The following is a 12,532-nucleotide window of genomic DNA, read 5'->3' on the forward strand; positions in this document are numbered from 1 at the left end:
GCTGGAAAAATCAATCAATACTGGATCCCTTCGTCCCTGAGTTCCTTCTTAATTGTCAGATAAGAAGCTCTGCTTCTCTGAATCTCCTGCGTATAATCTGGGAATATTGTGACCTTACTATTTTCTACTGTAAAGGGCCCTGCTGTTCGCGCTCTTTGGATCAGCGTGTCTCTATCTTTATAGTGGAGTAACTTAGCCACCACTGGCCTGGGCGGGCGGCCAGGCAGCGGAGGCCTAGCCGGGACCCTATGTGCCCTCTCCAGCGTAAAATAGGGAGACAGTCCCTCCGGGGCAACTACTGTTTTAAGCTAAGTCTCCAAGTAAGCCATCATATCGGCCCCTTCTGTTTTTTTCCGGCAGGCCCACCATGTGTATGTTATTGCGGCGGTTCCTACTTTCGGAGTCTTCTGCCCTTTTTTCCAATATCTCTATGCGTTCCAGAGCTTGCCCTAGTTTGAGTTCCATAGCTGCATGGGCAGGGTTCAGGTCCTGAAGTGCCAGTTCATTCGCTTTCACCCTATCCTCCAGCTTCGAGTGGTCTGCACGCAGAAGCCCTAGCCCAGTTGCAACCTGCGCAATGTCCTGCTGTAGAGCTTCTTTCGTCGCCGCAATGGCTTCTAGGATCTTGTCAAGATGTTGACGCAGCCCCGAGTCCGACAAGGCTTCCTCAGGTCCTCACTCTGCGCCATTCGTGGCATCCTGCCCCGTCGCTTCCTCTTTCCTGTTTTTCGGTTTCATTCCCACAGTCGGTCGTCTCTCTGTACTCTATGGGTTACCATGGTGTACCAGGGCTCACTTATTGCTGCTGCGATGTCCAATACCCTAATTCTGAGGAAGCACACTGTGCGTAAGCTCAATGTTTTTTTAGAGTTCCAACAGTGCGTGCCGCGTAGAATCAATTGCTGGCAGTGTGGTTCCCTGAATGACTCCCCACTCCAGCCCTGGTGTCCTGTGGTCTATTTGTGTAGGGCCCTAACCGCCTGCTATCAGCCGTGCTCGATATCACCTTGCGTTGCGGGGCCTAATGACTCTCAAGCTACTATTGCGTCCGTGAGCTACCCAGATCTGAATTCGCACCCTGGCCGTTCTTCGAGCTCTGCCGCCTGCCAGCCGACAGCTCCATACGCCCGGCCTTCAGCAGCACTCTCTTATCATGCCTGGGCACCGGGCCCCTTCCTTCCCAGTCCCAGACACTGTGCCTGCCTCCAATCACACCAATTGCCTGTTGCCTAGCACGGAGACCCTTAGAAGTTCTCTCCTCTTTCTTGGTCGCGTGGGATTCAGGGTCCGTTTCCAGCCCTCTCAATGTCGCTGCTTCGTGGCATCTCGTGGGCACTCCCTCAGCCCGCCACCGCTGATCTCGCGCCCCTGCCCTCGCTCATGCCGTGTCGCGTACCTGTCCCCCGCCCCCACCTCCGCAGTACAGGTTACAGGCACACTCCACCACACTTACCCGGGCACTGTAGTCGGGCGCTGCAGCTGGGTGTTCTTCCACCTTGTCCAGCGCTTTGGGCTACGCACTGCTGTCCGCCACTGCCATGTCTCTCACGGACCCTGGGCCACTCCGTTGTCTGTTTCCGAGGCCTGCGATCCCTACGCTGTGGTGACTGAACTCCAGGTGCTCCTCCGTTCACCGGCACTCCGCCTCCCTGTCAGCGTTAATAGACGTCGCTCCTCTGTGCCGTCTCTCTCGCCCAGTTCGCTGACAGCAGGACTCCCGGCTCCTGGCTCCCTGGTTCCGCTCCTCAGAGGGTGGACGGTCCCTCAGCCACCATTTTGGCTTTCCCTTTCGGCCTGTAGGATAGTCCGGGCATCGGAGTGTTCGCCCACTCCACCACAGGAGTCGCAGTGTAGGATTCTCGGGTCTTGGCTTGTATTGCCCTCTCACGCCGGTGCACTCAGGAGCTTCCGTGTCGCGGTATACTAGTACCCACCAGCCTCCGCCACCATCTTACCGCTGCTCCCAAGTCCGTTCGTGTTTCACCGTTCTCGCCTGGGTCGTGCAAAAGTCACCGGGTGTTCCGAGGTCGTCCGCGTTCTTTCCCTTTACTTCTCCGACTCTCGGATCTCGGAGATTGCAGCCAGATTCGGGTTTAAAACTGGATATTTGAGGGATCGGGTCCGGAGCTAACAGCTCACGCCGTCTCTCCCATCAGCGCTCAAGCCATGCCCCAGCAAGCACATACTTCATGTGTAGTAAATCACAATTTGGAATCTACGCCACAGACCCTGCCTACCTTCTCGGCTTCCCATTTGAGAGGATAATCTCACACAATGCAAAGTAACAGGATTGAGAATAATGAAGCTGAATGGTTGTAACATCAAGGGTAAACATGGCCTATTGCCCTCCTCATCGAACTCCCTACAGGGGCGTGCCAGTAATAACCATTATACCAAGTGATCTCCTTGGTTATTAATTACTACACAAATTGAGTCAGTCATTACAATCCCAGCATCAATTGTCTGTCCGTTTATCCCCAGTGAGCAGAGCACTGTTTGAAGTTGATCCTCAGTTTTGAAGACCGTGGTGCTGCTGTGAATGTCCTGGGATTCATCAACCACAGTCTGGAAATGTTCTTCTAAATTTGGATTCCTGGCAAATTTGCAATCAGCTTGGCAAACACTGCTCTCAAAAAGGCCACCAAAGGAGAAGCAGCTGAAAGAAATTGATGTAATGTAGAAACGTTTCTGAAAGAATTGCCATTAACCTTTAGAAATGGTATAGGGGAGCAGTGGTCCCAGCTAAGCAGTCTTGCAAACTAAAGATTGTGATGTCATGCGTGACATGTTGAGAAGCTAAACATAAAGAAAATGGATAAGCATTTAGCCGCCCTAAGTTGTTCCTTTTTTTCCATAAGTGTCAAACAAGATATAGGAGTAACAGATTCTGAATTCCTTTGTCCTGTTTCCTGCTGCTACAATAATGCAGTTAATGGTGTTTCCCTTCTCTGTTCAGAATTTAATCTAGCCAGAGCATGAAGACTGTGCCACTTATACTATTTATACACCTTAAGAATCAACAACAGCAGGGCAGTTTTGCAAAGAACGTTATACCCTAGTCTTGCCTTCTGCTTGCTATGATTTGTTGTTGGTGAAAGATGCATTTTCTCCAAACAAAAACATTGTATCATTGCATTTCAAAGACCAAATGGAAGTATTTGAATGAAAACAGACCCAAAATGATTGTATTTATCGTAAACATAACCATAACTGTCACAAGTGGATGAACCAAAAAGAAGCCGTAATATCAGAAGATCTTTCCTGACAATAATGTATAACTTAACATGCAGAAACAGAAGTGCCTACAAGTTGGCTGTATTCCATTTGGAGAAGCAGTGTGCAGGCAGTGAGTGGGGCTTTCCCTTATACACTTCCAGCTCAACCCAAAACGAAGGCCTGATTTAAAGGTCTATCAGCCCTCTTTGCTTGAGTATATCATCATCTAGTTTTATCGGGCTACAAAAACGATAAAAGCACAATAAAATCAGGACAATATCAACTGTAAGAGTACTTAAAGAAATATTTTTTCATCCATGAGAATTACAACATTTTATGATGGCTTTTTGGGCTCACATATAAAAGTCTTTACAAACTCATAACCTTGAGCTACAGTGCATTTCTCCTTCACAGTTTCAGTGATTGGGTGATACAATTTAAGACTGAGCAGCATATCGTTTTGGACTCACAGCGTTGGAGGAAACACAAACCCTCCTGGTGATTATTAAAAAAATCTCCTTCTTAAAAATGGGCACAGAAACTGTAGCCTGAGAGAAAAATATAGTGAGTAAAAGAGCATAAAGTGCTTCGTAAAATGATGTGATTTTCCATCACATGGGAAGTAAGGTAATGTTGGAAACCACGTACCTGGCAATGGAAAAGCTGCCAAAACATGGATCTTATTCCCACGTAACCTATTCAGGTAGAACTTGTCTCGGGTTCATTTGCCCAGGTAAAATAGGGCTCCATACCTTTGTAGAAAGTAGCATGTATGATTGAAAAATGACCAGGTCTAGTACCTTCATGAGCCTAGCCTCCTCACTATATGCAATATATTTTTCTTGCTTGAGTATAATAATGGATGGGAGCTATCTGAAGCCTCACTCCTAGATGCCAAAGCAACAGAAGAAAACAAAGACGCACAGCATGTTATCACTTCAAAAGTACTTAAGAGAAACTATGATTTGGAGGCAGGTTTTTACCCTTGTTCAACTCTCTATGTAAGAGATGTGCTTGCACTGTAAGAATGCAAGATGCATCTGTCTGCATGAATAATTACACAAGTATTGATGTGAATGGCAACTACTTTCTATTTCTTTTATAGCACTACACATCCCAATGTAAGGTGTGAGAGCACTTTACATCATACACAGAGACACAATAAATCATACAAGTGTGTACCTCAAAGTACAGCGAATGTTATATAAAACACTGATGGTTATAACTTATAAGGTATAGGATTCACATATTGACCATAGTCGCAGCAAATATATATTGAGAGTGAAATTACGGGAGATACACAAAGTCAAGTATAAAGCCTAATGCACTGAGTGTGGTTATCTGTACTAATAAGACCTGATTACATCCCAAAGGAACTCTTCTTTGTAATCTTAGAATAGCAACAGATTGAGAAAAAAATCAATAAGGATCTAAACCCATGACCTACAGTTTGAATGTAGCTCCTTGTTGCTGGTAAAAACATCACTGTACTATATTAGGATTGCAACTTATGAACCGGAAGTTACAAAATGATCTCAATGTGAAAAGCAGCACCCCACTTACCAATGTAATTAAAAAGCAAATCTGTGATTTGCAACAGGCACATTAACCCTACATGCTGCTTTATGAGTAAAAACTGTGACTGAACAAAGCACAGAACTCTCCCAGAACTATGTTAACCACTAGCGTTATCTTACCACTATTATAATCTCATCAAAATTGCTGCACAATTATCTGCAAAATGGGGAGTCTTAACCTGTGAGATATTTTAAAACACTGTGGCTTTCTGACCAATTAAGTAACCCAGATTTACTGTCACAGACGTCCTTGCGGCCAATTTCTTTGCAGTATATATTTTTTCAAAATAAATACATAAATTGTCTGTCAGACTCTGCTTTTCAAGCTCCACCCCGCGTAACTCCATTGCCCTTCCTCAGCTACAGCTTGACCCCTAATATAGTGATTTCCAGAGTACATTTTTCCAATAGCACCATTGGAACTTAATAAAGATACTGAGCTGCGAACTAGAGGGTAGGGAGGTGGTTATTATGCCAGCATGCTACTCACATATAATTAGCAGAACAGCATTGTATTAACACGGAGTAGAAGTGGCCTTATTCAGTTACATACCTGCCAACTCACACGGTGCCAACCTGTGACATACCATACCATATTGGCGCACATCACGCGGTCAGCCGGTGGGGAGCCGATGTCATATGGTGGCTGGAAAACGAGCTGAAAGCCACTGCAAATAGTGTTTTTCCAGCAAAGTGTTTTAGACTTCGAACTGCTGACGTCCATTGAGGGATGTAAAAAGACCCCCGGGCATCGGCACCAGCCTCAGCAAGCGTTTTCTTTGGGTTGGGGGAGGAGAGGGCTGGGACTACGGTGGGGTTCAGGATCACAGTGGGGTTCAAAAGTGCCTCTTAGGTACTTCTTTGCACGAGGTCCCGCCCACCTTCTCACATAATAAACATGCTGTTCAAGTTGGCAGGTATGCAGTTACACGTTAAAGTGTAATTTGTGCGTCCAGGCAGACTATCCTACTGCATTCCTTCATTTGAGTATTCCCACTACTCATTCAGCGAGGCAAGATTCTCCTTCCTGCCCCACAGATATATTAGTTTCAATATGTTTTCATCTTTTCAGCTGATAAACTGTCAGTTACAATAATACCATGCAAAGAATAACTATTATTCCCTAAAAAATGCAGCTAATCATAGCTTCACAGCTGCATTTACTCCTGCGGATTGGATTTGCGCATACGTAAATGCAATCCACTGTTGAAGGTAGATGGCTGTACAGGAGGCGGAGCTGGAAATGAAAGCCAAGCCATAGTTCAGGACAGGTTTTAGTTGCGGGAATAAACCCAAAGTAAGGCGGGCCGGAGCTGTGGAGAGCTTCCTCTGTGAGTCTGTTCGACAGAAGGAAGTGATGACATCATTGAGGGTGGATGGGGAAGCAGCCACGGAAATGCCAAGCTGCCACCGGTGTGCACGTGCTGCAAAGGTAAATATAATCCGTTAAGGAAGAGAAACCACTTGCGGACTTGTGCTGGATAGCAGAGCAAAATCATAAATTATACTGTACGAGGAAAGAACATACAAAGTCCCTTTTTATGCGCTGTCGCCAGGTTATCCCGGAGAGACGCTTTCCTCATTTAGGCGCGTTCCCTGTCTCTCAACTGGTAGAAAGAAACTTTTCTGAATGAAAGGGAAGACCCGGGGCCAGAACGAGTAACATACCGGGGGAAAGTCAGCTGGAAGCAGGTGAACCGAGAACCACTTCACTATGGAAAGCCCGGGCGCCCTGAAAAGGCCTATAAATGGGGTGAAGGACCGTTCCCAAGGCAGAGACTCCAAGCTCCCGACCGAGGAAGGCCCACGCGACAGAAACCCAGACGAGCAGAATGAATTCCAGGACCTCAGCCTGCTCCATTATGGTAAGAAACCCTTTGCCTTCTATGAAATAGCAAACATCTGATTTCAGCATATATGAATGCCATAGGTTTACACATTCTTTCATCAGCTGCTGGTTAGGACACTAGATAAGTGTGTGATCTTGGGTGAAACCTTTCTAGCAGAACATGAAGCCATGCTGCTATTCCATGTCTGCAGTGGTGGGGCGTGAGGGCGCTAAGCAGGTCAGGCTACAGCAGTGTCGCAAGGGATAGGGCCCGATAGAAAAGCATTGAGGTCTCTTCAAAGCAACTCTTTCTATGCGTCTGGAGACAAGTTCTAAAAATCTAAATACAAAACAAGAAACAACTCTGGATGTAATCTTTGTTATGAAAAAGTGAGATAGTTGGGGAGTCGTGTGTTGTCACGCTGCGTCATTTAAAGAAGTGTATGTCCATCACACAGGGAATGAGTAAGACGCTCTGCAGTCCTCACACAACTGCTCTTGGATGAAGACGTTTCCAAGTTAAAAAGAGGCTAGATACAGTCTTCTTAGAACCGCCTTCAGCTGATAGGGAGGGATGCTGCAGACTGGATCGATATCCTTGTCAGGAGGCAGATATTGGTGCACGGTGTCCAAGAGCGCTGAAGGGACATTGAAAGGCATGTTTCATGAAATACTTTTAGCATAGTATAGCTTTGCATCACACAGCATTCAGTGGCAGCGTGTCACAGCATAAAAGCATTTTTCTGACAATTCAAACGTCGTATCATTCTTTCCCAAAATGATATTTGTATAATAATCGTACAATAATTTCCGCCAAATTGTACTTGACGAAAGGTTGTCACTTTATTACTTTAACATTCACCACTTGTATTCCTTCATTCCCCCTTACAGGCCATCACACTACTGGCCCTTTGTTCCCCTGCAATTTTGCTTCCGACCGAATATCTTGGACAAGAGCTGCCTCATGAAAATAATCCTGAAAGAGACCCGGCAGCGAAGACCAGAGACAGGTGCCCTGGTAGAGGGAGTGCCAGGTTCCCTCACATTGCGAGAATTGACCTCCGGGCCATTGACGCTGGTGCTGAAGACAAGATGGTGGCCGACATCAGTAGCCGATCACTCGCACCTTGGGAGTACAGGTACGGATTCACCGCTCTTAACACTACAGGAACTGATTCGATACATCTTATCTAAGAATATGCCTCGTTACCTTGCATGCTTTTTAATGCATGTCATTATAACACGGCATTACAGCAACGCTTTGTAACAAACCATGCCATTACAGCGCAAGTCAGAACAACAGCATGCTCTAGGGGGGAAGGCACTGGATTTTGAAATAGTATCATTTACTATTTCAACTCCAGTCTGTGCAACACTAGGGAAGGTGATGGATTTTAAATCCAAAACCTCTGACCCCTAGAGCAAGTCGTTGTTCCTAATTGGAGAGTAATGGCATGCGTTGTAACATCGCCGTCGATGTAACAACCGCATTGTAATGGCATGCGGTGTTCCGGAATCGTGGAAAATGATGTTTACCCTTATTTAAAAATGGCCAATGTGTACTTCCTTTGAGAAACTTTTCAACTTAAGAATCCACTAGCTGTAATTTAAAATATTTGGTAATGGGCACACAAAGGCAGCTTGGGCAGTGCCACAAAGGGCTAGCTCAGCCACTTTCTCTGAGCCCCTGCTGTGGTCGGGAGTAGGAGAGAAACATTCAACGCTTCCTAATACCCGTCACATTAATCCTCCAATGAACATATTGTTTTTAGGTCACATCAATGTCTTCCAGTAAATGATGCGCCATAGTCATATACATATTGGAATTAGAGCCATATCCTCAATGCCATTTTTAAGAATCTACTAAAAAAAAATGAAAACAATGTTGATAGAATCAACAGTGATTTGCCAGCAGATATCATTTGATAGGATATAATAATGGTCGGTGTCTCGGATAAAAGTAAATTCAGCTCTAGCTTGCTAAGGAATTTTAATATATTTTTAGGGGTGAAACCTAATCAACCCATGGTGGCAAATGTATCGATTTGTTTATTTCTGCATCAGTAAATACTCATGGGAAACAGCTTCCAATGTATACAGTATATCAATGAATCAGGAATGAGAGGCGAGGCGTGGCAGGGGAGGGTGGATGGGAAGAGAGTAGGAAGAGACTAATGCATAGTGAGAAGATCAGTATTTAGAAGCGGTCGAGAGCCAAGGGATTCCATGAAGTTATAGGAAAGGCATTCCTGGGTCTACAATTAACATTCAGCTCTCCGTATTAATGTTGATACTTTTCCATACACAGAGGACATGGCCGGGATCTTAGTCTTCTCCACACAGTCTCTTATTTTGTTCCAACTGGAGATGATAAGGAAGCTGAACTCGGGAGTTAGGGAAGCAGCCCCCTAGCTTGATTCTGGTGCTTGTGAAAATCTAGAGCTAGAAACGGTGTCAGATAGATATATGTGCAGCAGAACGTGGCATTAAACTTGAGCATAAAGGAACTGTTGTTTCATCAGTGGAGCACCAAGCAAACCTCATGGACTGACCCTCTATTGCATATCAGTGGCTGGTCTCAAGACTGTGCCTCTGTATCACTCCCCAGCAGGTCTTGTAATGAACAAGCACGCATAGGTGCCCGCAAACTTTCCTCACTGAACTCCCTGGCTAGAAATCTTGAAAAGCTCTTTCGAAAGATGTCGTTCACTAATGAGTCAATGTTTTCTTTTTTCCTATAAATGCCCACGTTGCACCAAAATTACCATTTAGGATCTATAGGTTGGGCATTCCCAGTATCTTTTACTAAGAACCATATAGCTGAGTGGGGGTCGGGAAGGGGGCTTTGGTGTCTTACAAATATGATTACATTATTATTTCTAACATATCTATCTCTTAAATGATCTTTTATCTTCAGACCAGTGGAGGGTATACAACTGTTACAATGAAGTTTTTACAACGCACTACCTCTACAACGCAGGCATTACCACGCATACCATTACAACGCATTGTGCTGGGGGGCGCTCTAGGATAGGGAATAAGTATAATTTTATATCCAACACCTTCCCTAGTGTCCACGGGGACTGGAGTTGGAATATAAAATTATACTTACCACTATCCAGCACCTCTAAGCGCTATGCGTTGTAACGGTATTCGTTGTAAATACCGCGTTGTAATGGTATGCGTGGTAAAAGTATGCGTTGTAACGTCATACATTCCCAGTGGAGTGATAGCATTTCGTCACTCCACTCCATGGCAGACAACATCTTCTAATTGCAGAGACATTCTGGTGGCTGACTGCTGGCAGTTTAGTCATGCCTTGCTCCTCTGCCAGCCTAGCTTGCACAGATTGACAACCCTTACCTTGGGTGCCATTGTTTGCATTCCTTCAGATGGTTCAATGTGGACAAGAATAGTAAGCCAAGTTTATTTTAAGCGCTTAACCTGTCAAATGAGATTTCTTATTAAATGATCTACTTTGTTTTCTCATTCTGATGGTGGCTTTGTGAGTGTCGGCGCACCGAAACATGCATCAAACAATAGAAACCATAGCACACTGGGTGACGAGAAGCCATCACATTGTAACGCCACATGCCTATAGTGGCCAATCCTAAAATAGTTAGGGTGAAAGATAACTAACAACCCAACGAAATATCCTACCTTTACTTGCCCGGGTTAACTCTGGGCTTCACTGGTCCTATAGAAAGACAAGCAATATTCTGGGAAAAAGTCCTGAAAGAGTGTTTGGATCTGTGCTTGTGTGTGTAAGAATCATTCAGTAGCTGGAGTCCAGAAATCTCCAAACACAGAAAGGAAATCATCACATGCATCGGTCTCAACACTGACACTGGATTCGCTCATTGTGGGGCAATTGTTGAATCATTGCTGAGACAACTTAAGATCCTCGAGAAAATGATGTGTGTAATTTACACTAGCTAATGACGGATCCAATAATTCTTAATGAATACACTCACTTGAATTAAACACTGGGCTCGAATACCAGCTGTAGAACAAGGGTGAAGTTGGAGGACAAGTGTTAAAGATAATATCATAGCTCAGACTTGTTTTCCAATTGCCTACTGCTATAGGGATGAAACTGTGAAAAACAAGGCCAGATATGGTGGCCACAAAATTTGAGCTATATTAAAAAAAAGGGGAAGACAGAAAGACAATTGAGAAATAAGTGAAGGAGGAAAGAAAAACATAGATGAGGAAAAGTGGGAAGGAAGGAAGGAAAATGGAATTTAAATAGGGAAGGGAATACAGAGGAAGGCAAGGTAAAAGGTGTAATAGAGCGATGAATATAGTAGAGTAAAGCAAAGAGGGGAAGCAAGGAGAGGGAGACAAGGAGTAGGAAAATGACTAAAGAAAAATCAGGTACAAAGGAGGAAGGTTTGAATAGAATAAAGGAAATAGGGAAACCCGGATCGCCATAAGCACCTTTCTAAAGTCTTATTGCACAAAAAACTCAGTAATCAGGATGATTGATATAGTATACAGCTGTATTATTGCATGTGATAGGAACGTCTTGCAATGCGCCATCCCTTTAAACTTTGCATTGTTCTGTTTTCTTTGCAGTGTGAATAAGGATGTGAACAGATACCCTGAGGTCATCTGGGAAGCCAAATGCCTTCCCTCCGTGTGCAAGGACAATGAAGGGAATGACGGGTCCTCCGTTCCCATCAGGCACCAAATCCTTGTGCTTCGCCGGGAGCAGAAGGGCTGCAGCCAGAGTTACAAGCTGGAGAAGCAATGGGTCACTTTTGGGTGCACCTGTGTCCGGGCTGCCACCAGAAATGTCTCATACTGAGGACCCGTGGGGCTCACACTGTGGCCTGGCCTCAGATCCGCTCAATGCCTGTCATCGTTTGTCACTGAAGGACTCTTAACAAAATGTGATTAACATCAACATCAAAGCCATACAACCCTAAACAGAAATGCTCGGTGATGGCAAGTCTTATCAGGGAGTTCTTGACATATCCATTTGAATGAGTCTTGCTAGCTCATTGACAAAACATAGCCCTTATCAAAGCTTTATGTAAATATCTGAAGCTTTTCAGGTCATATTAAAAGGACACATTCAACCGTTTTAAACCATTTTACGGGCAACTAATGCTTGTGAAGGTGGTTCCAACAATGGGGTTTATGCTGTTTTATTTAGATGAAGTAAACATTTGTAGGAAACTATTTGACAGATTATGACAGATTTTGAATCTGAAAGTCCACAAATGTATCCATTTACATTTTAGTAGCTAAATTAACTTCCTGTTTTTTGGACTATGAGCTGGATATATTTATGTATTTATTTTTCTATCCATGTATTTATGTTTTATTTAAAATTTTGAAGAATTAATGTGTGTCCCACTAAGGCGCTACACAAGACAGTGCACCCAGTTTTTAACATATTTGGTTGAATAAAAGTTTTATAAAATACTTCCTGTGTACGTAGTTTCGTATATATCCATTGAAGGATCTAATAAAACATACTCAATAACATTTCTACGATTGGCAGCATCCGATTGAAATAACTTTCAAAGTTATGCAGCACTTCAGTCCTGAATGCTCGTTCTGTAAACTTGGATGCTTACAACATCCAAGGGTGGATGTTATGCCAACCCTCTTACTTGCAGGAGTTACAATTATATAAGAAACCGCTCTGCATTCTTTCCTTTACCAACGAATATTTATTGATAGTTTTAAGTTACAACATTTTAAAATAAGCACATAACAAGATGCAAACTACAGCATCCAGGTAATCTCACCGTATACATGCATTTGAGAGATGGGAATCAGCTGGGGGTGGGAAGACCCTGAGAATTCCTCTCCGGGTATCACAGGCTCCTTCTGCAGTACCAGGAGTTCAGCCTGTGCCCCTACTCCACTGCCCAGCCCAGACCCCCATTCCCCGCAA

General features: G+C 44.4%; 1 protein-coding gene across 1 annotated transcript; it reads left to right on the plus strand.

Moving 5' to 3' along the window:
• Nucleotides 1-6,625: 6,625 nt before the first annotated feature.
• On the plus strand, nucleotides 6,626-11,431 carry LOC147751235 (interleukin-17A-like). The gene is made up of 3 exons (XM_086938073.1): nucleotides 6,626-6,658; nucleotides 7,513-7,760; nucleotides 11,200-11,431. Exons 1-3 carry the CDS (start codon nucleotides 6,626-6,628, stop codon nucleotides 11,429-11,431), a joined length of 513 nt encoding a protein of 170 aa, XP_086794199.1.
• Nucleotides 11,432-12,532: the final 1,101 nt, after the last annotated feature.

This window comes from Lissotriton vulgaris, chromosome 1_1 (assembly GCF_964263255.1).
Source record: "Lissotriton vulgaris chromosome 1_1, aLisVul1.2, whole genome shotgun sequence".
Taxonomy (NCBI): domain Eukaryota; kingdom Metazoa; phylum Chordata; class Amphibia; order Caudata; family Salamandridae; genus Lissotriton; species Lissotriton vulgaris.

Coding starts and splice junctions, on each gene's coding strand:
- LOC147751235 (XM_086938073.1), top strand. CDS start 6,626: ATGAATTCCAGGACCTCAGCCTGCTCCATTATG. Junction 6,659..7,512: donor CCTCAGCCTGCTCCATTATG/GTAAGAAACCCT, acceptor TCCCCCTTACAG/GCCATCACACTACTGGCCCT. Junction 7,761..11,199: donor CTCGCACCTTGGGAGTACAG/GTACGGATTCAC, acceptor TTTTCTTTGCAG/TGTGAATAAGGATGTGAACA.